We start from the raw sequence: 9,548 nt of genomic DNA on the forward strand, positions 1-9,548 counted from the left end.
ACTGTAGTTGTAATTAACAGTATTTTAGAATCCACTGTTCTTACTGGTCAAACGCATAGTAAGCCTTCTTAAAATACTGTTGTATGTACTCATTTCTCAGCAGGTGTAGCAGTATGTTCATAATGTCACATAGAAGCTCAGAACTGCATTTTGATTTTCTCCTGTATAAAAATCTTTAATCTGCCTTGTGTGTTGACCAATAGCTGTGCACTGAGAGTGGCTGGGTCAGCAGCTGCCCTATAAACATACAAACTGCCTAATGCTAGTTTTGATGACAAACGCAGGAAGAAACAAAGGACACACTTGTATCATCCTGGCAGATTTAATCGATGTTACGGCAAATAAAAATCCATATCCAGCTGCCATGACAGGTACAGTTCTTCAGTGAGTCAGGTGACTAATATACCATATTTAAGGTTGTAACGTTAATACATAAATAGGTCTTAACAGTATTAGTGGTTATAAACAATACTATAGTTTTTCCTCTTCATGTCCTTTTCTCCAGAGTCAGTTGGCGTAGAATAAATACAAAACTCTTTGATTGAATTCAAGATTATTACCTTCGGTTACGATTCATAACCTGACCCTAGGTCATGATTGTAGCTGACTACTTCCCATTGGTTCTCAGTTATCTCTTTGCTGAGTTAAATTATACCAAGTCACTTTGTTGGCAACCCCTTTTAATTCTCTCAGATCAAACCCGTGTTGCTACTTGCCAGTTCTTTACCCCTTGACTTTTACATAGTTTTTCCTGTCAGTGCACTTGTGGTTAGGAGTGTTTATAATGGCTTCAATGCCAACAAGTACATGTAGCATTGCTATTCTCAAATGATAAGGTACTTTGGTATCATAGGATATTGTCCCAGTGATATATGCAGCCGGGTTAGTATGACTATAGGTGGATAGGAAGCCTTCCTCATAGGGAATGGAATGTCTCCATTATACTCCAAATAGAAAATAAACAGAGATTACCAAGTGGAAAAAAAAAAAACAACTGGCAACACTCACAGAATAAATACGAACTACGAACAACGAGTGGACTGAAGAAGCAGCAACAATGCACAATAACATACAGTACATAGAACGTATACACTCAATATGCAAAGGCCTTACTTTTCTTGTGTAGACAGGACAACAAATAGATAACACTCTGGCTCCAACACAGAGCTGAGCTCAAAGGCTTACAGGGATGAATGGGGGGGGGGGGGTTCAGGAAAGTCAGTCATGGAGTGAAGAGGATGGGAGGGGGGGGCAGCAAAGGAAAATGACAGTGTGAATAGCTGAAGTTAAAATCTAGCTTCCACTGGTTTAGCTACAAACACTTGGCCTTTATAGATATTCAGAGGTTTATTTCGCCTGTTGCCATGGGGAGGTACGGGAGGAGGAGGGAGTCAACCGCACTGTTGAGTGTAGTTTCAGAGTGTATAGGAGAATTCAGAGGAGTGCTCTTCACAGGGTGAGCTCCTTCTGTACGCCCCACAGGGTCTCAGCGCTCTGCACCAGCTGCTTCTCTTCGTCAGGCTTCAGGGTCATGTGAATCACATCTGTCAGGCCGCTGTTGCCCAGGACACAAGGGATGCTCAGGAAGACCTCATCCTTCACTCCATGCATGCCCTGTAAGAGGAAGGGAGCAACGCAAGGTTCAGGGGTTGTGGGTCATTGCAGAATACATGAAGAATGTACAGTGCGTTTGTGTGAACTAATCAATACAATGAATTTCATCACGTAGGATCTGCCAAACAGCTAAATGTATGGCTTGCTCCCAATCTCCTCACCTGGACCAGTGTGGACACAGGGTGCACTTTGTGCAGGTTCTTAATGATGCTTTCCACCAGGTCAGCCACAGACATACCAATGGCCCAGGAAGTGTAGCCCTTCAGCTTGATAACCTCATAGGCCCTGCAGTGCACACACACATAATTCGAAAACAAATTAAAAGCGAGAACAGCAGGTCTCCTGTACTGAAGAAAACAGAACGTTCAGTATGCTTTGGCATTTGGGACAGTGTTTGCTCCCACTTTGTCATTTCCCTCTAATAGCCCTCATCCATCTTCTTCCCAAATGTTTTCAAGCTGAGAATTCAGCTGTTTCTCCCCACGAGAGAAGCACAAAATTGATTGACGCTTGCATGTTTGTTCAGTATCTAATGCAGTTTTGATGGGGACGTTTATAATTGACATTCCCCAGCCTCTGCTGTGCTGAGCTTGATGTTTGTATGCAGAGTGGCAAGTAAATAAATCTGGTCCATGTAAGTTAGCTGACTGAACTTGATGATCAAGGTAGTGCACCATAAACTCAAATCCATTACTACGTCTGGATTTGTACAGTACAGTTGGGTAAGTAGGTCTTCACAATAACTCGGAAGAGAAACATGAACTAACAATGATGCCTCCTTTGTCAAACATAAAAAAAAAAAATAATAAGGTCAGAGAACAAGTCCCGGTCTTTTATTTAATACCAGAAACCTTTGCACACATCTTTGATAAATCAACTATTGTGTTGTACATGGTTGACCCCCCAACACCTAGCTGTTGCGAGATAAGTCATGTTGGCTGACAGGGAAATAATGGTACACTATCAACAGGTTTACAGGGCAAACTGTTGCATCACTTAACTTTCCAAGTAATGACATAACTCCATATTACAAAATATAACATCATGCCTAAGTAACAAAAATAGCAATGCTGACTAGTCAACATGGATAGGTCATTTAAAGTTGAGAATGTAGGGTGAACCTTTCTGGGATTAGGATTTAATACTGTCTGGTGTTTCATTAATGCAAACCTGGGAGCGCAAGTGAGGCCATGAGCACTACTGAACAGTATTCTGTTCCAGGGAGCAGAATACCTTTTGCGTTTATACTGGCTGCCAGGCTCTAGTGAGCCCTTGACACAGTAGTGTACTGTGTCACCGCCTCTGCTTGCCTTTTGGCCCACAGCCCTGATCAAATTCCTATCCAGGGCTGGTCAGCTCTACTGGATTCAAGTTTGCCATGAAACCCCTAATTGTCTGTTTCAATAAGACATAATATGTATGGCTTCCACCTCAGTGCTGGACAGATGGCCTGTATGCTGTAGAATAATGTTACTATTTGCAGATAAATAAAATAAGAATGTAAAAAAGGTTTCCATAAGAGACCAAGTGTGTTTTGGAGTATGCTTATTTAGCTTAAGCCATAACTATGAGATAGTTAAAGTCACAGTGGCCTCGAGCAAAGTACACTGAGTAATAACAAGTGAAACGGGAGCAGAATGACGACGAGACACAGCACAGTGGCCTCGACCCTTGCGTACCGTTGTGTGAAGATAACAGGGTTAATGTGTCATGACACTCTTATGCAGATACCTTCAAGTAAAGTGTTACCCTAACTTGTCATGACAAAAAGCGAATGACACTTAATGACAGAAGCGTTAGGTCATAAACGTTTGACACGGTCATAACAGTGTCATGTCACTCTTATGTAGATACCTTCAAGTAAAGTGTAACCGATAACAGTCCCTGTGCTGGGGAAAGAGGGGGGGGCCCCAAGAAAGAAAGTATAAGAGATGAGGGGAAGTATAGAACGGGGCTCACAAGGTCTGACAGCCTAGAGGTACGTGGACCGGCTCCGGATTTTTGTCTGTTGCTAGGGAAACTGAGTCTCTGCGTGCTTTGTGATCCCACAGGTCTGTGCGTTGAAACTCCGATGCTTGACTGATTAAACAAACTTATTTGACTTCATCTTATCGTCTTATTTGGCTCTTACTTAGGATCAATGTAATTCCAATTTAACGAATGCACGGGGATATGCAAGTCTTTTTATTTGGAGTCAGACACATTGTCCCAAAAGGGGGGGGTGGGAGACACAGAGGAGAGGTAATCCCAACAATGCACATGGCCGAGTGCTTTGCAGAATAAATCGGTGAGCGTGCGAGAGAAAAATGTGGTTTGCAGGGTACTTCTTTCTTCAGCTTACTGGAAAAATAAGTCGTACTCACCCATCAACCACCATCTTATGAACAGCCTTCCAGTTCTCACCGTCACCCTCAGAGCCCATCTGTGGGTTGAGGCCCTGCAGAGAAACTCCAGCAACATTCACACCGCTCCACACAGGCACTAGGAGAAACAGACAGACATAGTGATACATTAGTTAACCGTGACTACACATTCCACACACAATCAGATTGAGAATTTATTTTTAGTCAGAGCTGCATACCACTGGAGTCTCCGTGCTCTCCGATGATCCAGCCGTGGCAGCTGGAAGGATGGAGGTGGAGTTTCTCTCCCATGAGGTGGCGGAAACGGGCAGAGTCCAGGTTGGTGCCGGAGCCAATGACGCGGTGACGGGGGAAACCACTCAGCTTCCAGGCCACGTAGGTCAGGATGTCCACTGGAAAGGTAAACGGGACAACTCTTTTCAATCTTTCATCCCTATTTTGAGCCTCACACCACACCTTCTCTCCTCCCCTCACTAATTCACGCCCCCCATCTGTCTAACCTGGGTTGGAAACCACCATCAGGATGCAGTTGGGGCTGTACTTGACAATGTTCGGGATGATGAACTTGAAGATGTTGACGTTGCGCTGCACCAGGTTAAGACGGCTCTCGCCCTCCTGCTGGCGGGCACCGGCTGTCACCACCACCACTTTGGAGTTGGCTGTCACACTGTAGTCTGACAAATTGACAAAAGGAGAGGTGTTCTGATGGAGCTACAGAATAATAGTTTCAGCAAGGGTCAAGTGACATACCAGAATAAAACTAATTCTTTGAGAGACAAAAAGGTTGCAGTCATTTTGTTGCATTCTCACCTTTGTCTGCCACGATCTTGTGTGTCTTGAGGAAGAGGGATCCGTGCTGCAGGTCCATGGCCTCACCCTTCAACTTGTCCTCCATCACATCAACCAGGGCCAGCTCATCACACAAGTCCTGATCATATACATACATCCATCCAACAAGTCATTCACTACGCACTTTATACAGTGCATCTTACATTACATGGATAAAGCTACAGTGAGGCTTACTCAAAAGTGCTGAACTCCGTTATTACCAGGTATATCTATCATCTCTGCCTTTATAGTTTCAGCAGCATTGTTAGTTGTTAAGACCTGTGACCTGGTTTCTCTTAGCCTCTGTTGTTCCTCAGCTGGCACAGATCAAGCTAACTTGTTGTGAATGGAACAGGACAATACAAGGGAAATGCAAGGTTTCCTGTCCAGGTTTGTATAAAAAGGTCACATACTGATTTTTATTGCTACCAAGCTTCACAGAAGATGACTGCACTAGTCAGCACACCTTCAAAGCCTGTTTGACTGCAGCCCTTGGGAGGTTTCTCAGTTCAGAGACAATTTTGCAAATCCTTATTATTCCACTCGTAATGAATAGTAGTTACTCTTATGGCTTTACATACGCATTCATGTACATACATACTTTTAGGTTTCTAAAGTTTATACTTTTCAAGGGCTTATCTTAAAAGCAACACCAAAGTTTCTTTTGTACCTTATAAATAATGTTTCCAAAATCGTTTCAGTGGTTCATCAACTCTTAACAGGATGAACGGCACTTCTGCATTCGCTTTGCGACCCTCTATCGGCTATAACCGCACTATGCAAGTTTGCCAGATCGGGTAGCAGATCTGGAGTTCGAATGAGACATCAGAATAATGGTAATGGTCAATTCCGCTTCCAACCTGTAGGGGGACCAAAGAGGAAAAGTGCCTTGGTGTTGCTTTAAAGTGCCCATATTATGAAAAAAACACCTTTTCTGGGATTTGGGGTGTTCTTTTTTGTCTCTGGTGCTTCCACACACATACAAACTTTGAAAAAAAATCCATCCATGCTGTTTTGAGTGAGATACGGTTTCTGAATGTGTCCTGCCTTCAGTCTCTGGGTGAGCTGTTCAAAATCTGCACGGCTTGTGACGTCACAAGCCGAAACGAGCTGGCTAACCGCAACCGTTAGCTCGTAGCATTAGTGTTAGCATGCTAACGCTAACGCTAGCATGCTACCTCGTTCTCAATAGCAAAGCACTGCTACAACACATACAAGTTCACCATAATCTACAAAAGAACTACTTACATGTGCGCCCTCATTTAGAAGGGCCCAGCTAATCCTGCCTTGTAACTGACCGAAGTTGGAGAAACAGCCTCTCTTTTACTGTCTATGGAGCTAGCTAGCTGACATGATCTACATCTGAGCTACTGCGCACGTGCAATCAAAGATAGTACAGAAAGAAGAAGAGGTCTCACTCTGTAGCTAAAACAGAGACCAGCTGAAAAGAGGATCTGCAGCAGTGAGAGAGAGCTGTGCAGTACAACAAAAATATGGTGTTTTTTGAAAATTAAACCATGTAAACCTATTCTGGTACAACCTTAAAATACAATTATGAACCTGAAAATGAGCATAATATGGGCGCTTTAAGCTCCTTATCCCACCCATGAGTTCACTTTTGTTTTGTACTTCGTAATGTAATAACTGTACTATCACTGATTTACCCTTCGACCTGTCATTCCATCTACTTTCTCTTTGCTCATTTCAAAAGCTCTTTACTGATAGACACAAAACCACACACATCCCTCAGCTCTCTCTTCACACCTCTCTTTCTGTCTCACCTTGAGCAGGACGCTGATGGCAGAGGCCATGCCCACCATGCCGACACCCACCACCGTCACCTTGTTCCTGCTGCCAACAGGCTCCTCCTTCATCACATGGCCGATCAGCTTCTCCTTGGTGGACATCTGTGGAAAGTAAAGAGGTTTTAGGAAAAAGTAGGCAAGCAGGTAAAGAGGGAAGGTGAGGGTGGAAACAGAGAGGCAGTAAAGTAGTGCTGTATAATGTATGTGACAGTTTGAATGCTTTGTTACCAATAGGCCCACACAAGGGCGTACGTGACTGCTCTCTCATCCGACAACGACTGAGTCAAAACTCGGATTTCCCTTTTTTACTCAGTCACAGAATTGGAAGTGTGCCCTTTTCACAACCCTCTAAACAACCACAAGTTCCAGTTTCATACTCTACCACTCTTGCCTCACATTTACTTCCATAAATGGTTTGCAGACAGTAGTTCTTGCTTTACAGCGCCACTCTGGGTCTCCATGCTGACGTTACACACTACTATTTGTTTCCTGGTTGGCCAGGCACGACGGAGTGCTCACACTTGCAGGCATTTACATCATCAGCATGACTAGCCTGGTTCTCTGTGATGTGGAGACAAGCACGTAGTGGAGTTTCTGACAGGATTAATACACTATAATACCTTCCTTGAGAGGATATTTAAGACCTCTCCATGGTGAGCTTGCACACTATAGTAGGATATGGCAAGTGGGACAGTCAAAATCCTCTCATCCAATTATCTCTCACTCAGAGGTGAGCTGAAAGCTTAATACATACCAGGACCTGACCCTGAGGTGAGCCTGGTTTGCACTTTACAAGAGGGCCCGTTGTTAACTTCTTACTGTACACATTTAATACTGGCCAAAGTTCCTTTCTTTACTGTTGAAATGTGCTGTACAAACCAGCCAAATTACTACTGTAGCATGACTGAATGAGGCTTACAAGAAGGATTATTAGTAACTGAAAGAACTTAATGCGATATAGTTGGAAAGACAGAGGGAGATGGATGCTTTGTGTCAAGCTTTGGATTATGTACATTTCTGGGATTTAAAATAAGTAGCGGTTACACAAAACTAGACAACTAAAACTGCTTTACGCATGCTTGCATTATCATATTTTCCTGTAGATTATGACATTTACTTAATTTGATCAGTGGAGGTTTACTGAGCTCTGATGGGGTGTCAGGTATCATGGCTGAGGGTCAGCATCTGGTCTTTCACATCTTGTTTATCTACTCATGAATTCCGTGCGATTATACAAAACATCAGTTATTTCCCTTTACATGCTGGAGTCATTTTACCAGCAAGAAAAAAAAAGAAACATTTAGTTTTCACTGTGCAGTCAGACGATCTACTGTAGCTGCCAACAGGCTGTAACTGACAAATACAACACAGTGCCAAGTATGGCATTAGTTTGATTAATCAGAAAATGTAAGCACACAAATTGTTATGGTAGATCAAGATTTTGAATATTTAAGCATAAAAGTGAAATTCATGCACATCTGCGACGACCAGTGATAACATATCTGCAGCACAATCTGCTTCCCAATGGACCAGCATATGAATGCATTGCATTTCCTGTGCCAGGTCATTAATGGCCACGACTGCTGTGTGGATGGATGGTGGTCAGCAGCAGGGTGCATCCGACCGCTTGTGTAACACGTAGGCTAGATTATAAAAAACATCTGATGAAACGATAGTACCAATTTGAGCCACCTGTATTTTATGGCTGTTATCATAGTTGGATATTTCCTATATTGTAGGCCTATAGACTTTTTTCACAGCAGACATGTTGACATGTCATAGTAGGAAAAGCACAGGTTTATTCAAAACATTCATGATGGCTGCATTCCACTTAGGAGAGGCCCTGGTGTTGAGCATGCTGACTCACTGAAATAGCTTACTGGGACACTTGATGGAACTGAGCCATCGTTAAGGTTATCAATTTCAGCTGTGCTTTTCCTACTATGACAAGTCAAAATGTCTGCTGTGAAAAAGGTCCATTCGCGTGGGCACGGAGCCGCTGTAAAATAGTCGTTCGAGAGAAAACTCAGTTTGAACGGCTAGATTTCAAATTTACCATGCAGAGATCTGAGGAGAAGTCAACCATAGTCCTCATAAATCCACCAGAGTTTAAAATTCCAACATAAAGAAAGCGTAAGGTAACGGACATACGCATCCGGCGGAATTTCCCGCGGCACAGGAGCAATGCAAGTGGAACGTAAAGGATACCTAAAGGGTAACACGTTCTCTTGTACATCCATCGTCAAAAACCGAAGTTGGTACCGTCTTCATTCACAACCAATCAACACTATGGATATTGACTTTAGCGACACGCCCCTCTCTGTATCCTCTTAAAATGCGCATCAGGTTGCTAAAGACTGTATCCCCCCCCACCTTTAATCAACGTACCAGCAATGACTCAAAATAAAGGATAGTTTCCGGACAAGCCTGAATGTGTAATGCGATAATGTATAATATTTTAGTCGGCCGGAGTATCTTACCTTTAGGCTTCAGATAAACAGTTGGAAACACGAGCTGGAGTGTTTGCTCTTCCTGTTTGCAGCTTTTCCGCAGAAGTGGTGCTGCAAAAGGGTGTCTCGCGGTATTTAAAGACAGCCCATCTGTAGACGTTACGTGTGTACATACTAATGAGATCGGGTGGGTCTGTGGCCGCGGCACATGCTAGATGTCACGTCCCAGGCAGGATGCGGTAATGAAACAGTGTGTGTATTTCATAATGCATATCCGTCAAGCCTATATCCATGGTGTGCATTATCTTATGTATGCTTGTTTTGTGATTGTAATGCGACACTATTTGTTCCCGTCCTACATAGAATCCTGTGGGTCATCTAGATGTCACGGAACTGCTGTGTGCTTCATAAACGTGTCAGCTTAATTAAAAATGAGGCTGATAACTACTAGGCCTACTAACGACAAAAAGACGGTCTGTCACTTAGCA

General features: G+C 43.3%; 1 protein-coding gene across 1 annotated transcript; it reads right to left on the reverse strand.

Moving 5' to 3' along the window:
* Nucleotides 1-303: 303 nt before the first annotated feature.
* On the reverse strand, nt 304-9,201 carry ldha (lactate dehydrogenase A4). The gene is made up of 8 exons (XM_078257531.1): nt 9,091-9,201; nt 6,587-6,712; nt 4,788-4,905; nt 4,478-4,651; nt 4,196-4,369; nt 3,978-4,095; nt 1,776-1,899; nt 304-1,614 (listed from the first exon to the last, which is right to left on the reverse strand). The coding sequence occupies exons 2-8, from the start codon at nt 6,710-6,712 to the stop codon at nt 1,450-1,452; spliced, it is 999 nt and encodes a 332-aa protein (XP_078113657.1). The 5' UTR covers nt 9,091-9,201; the 3' UTR covers nt 304-1,449.
* Nucleotides 9,202-9,548: the final 347 nt, after the last annotated feature.

This window comes from Sander vitreus, chromosome 8 (assembly GCF_031162955.1).
Source record: "Sander vitreus isolate 19-12246 chromosome 8, sanVit1, whole genome shotgun sequence".
NCBI lineage: Eukaryota > Metazoa > Chordata > Actinopteri > Perciformes > Percidae > Sander > Sander vitreus.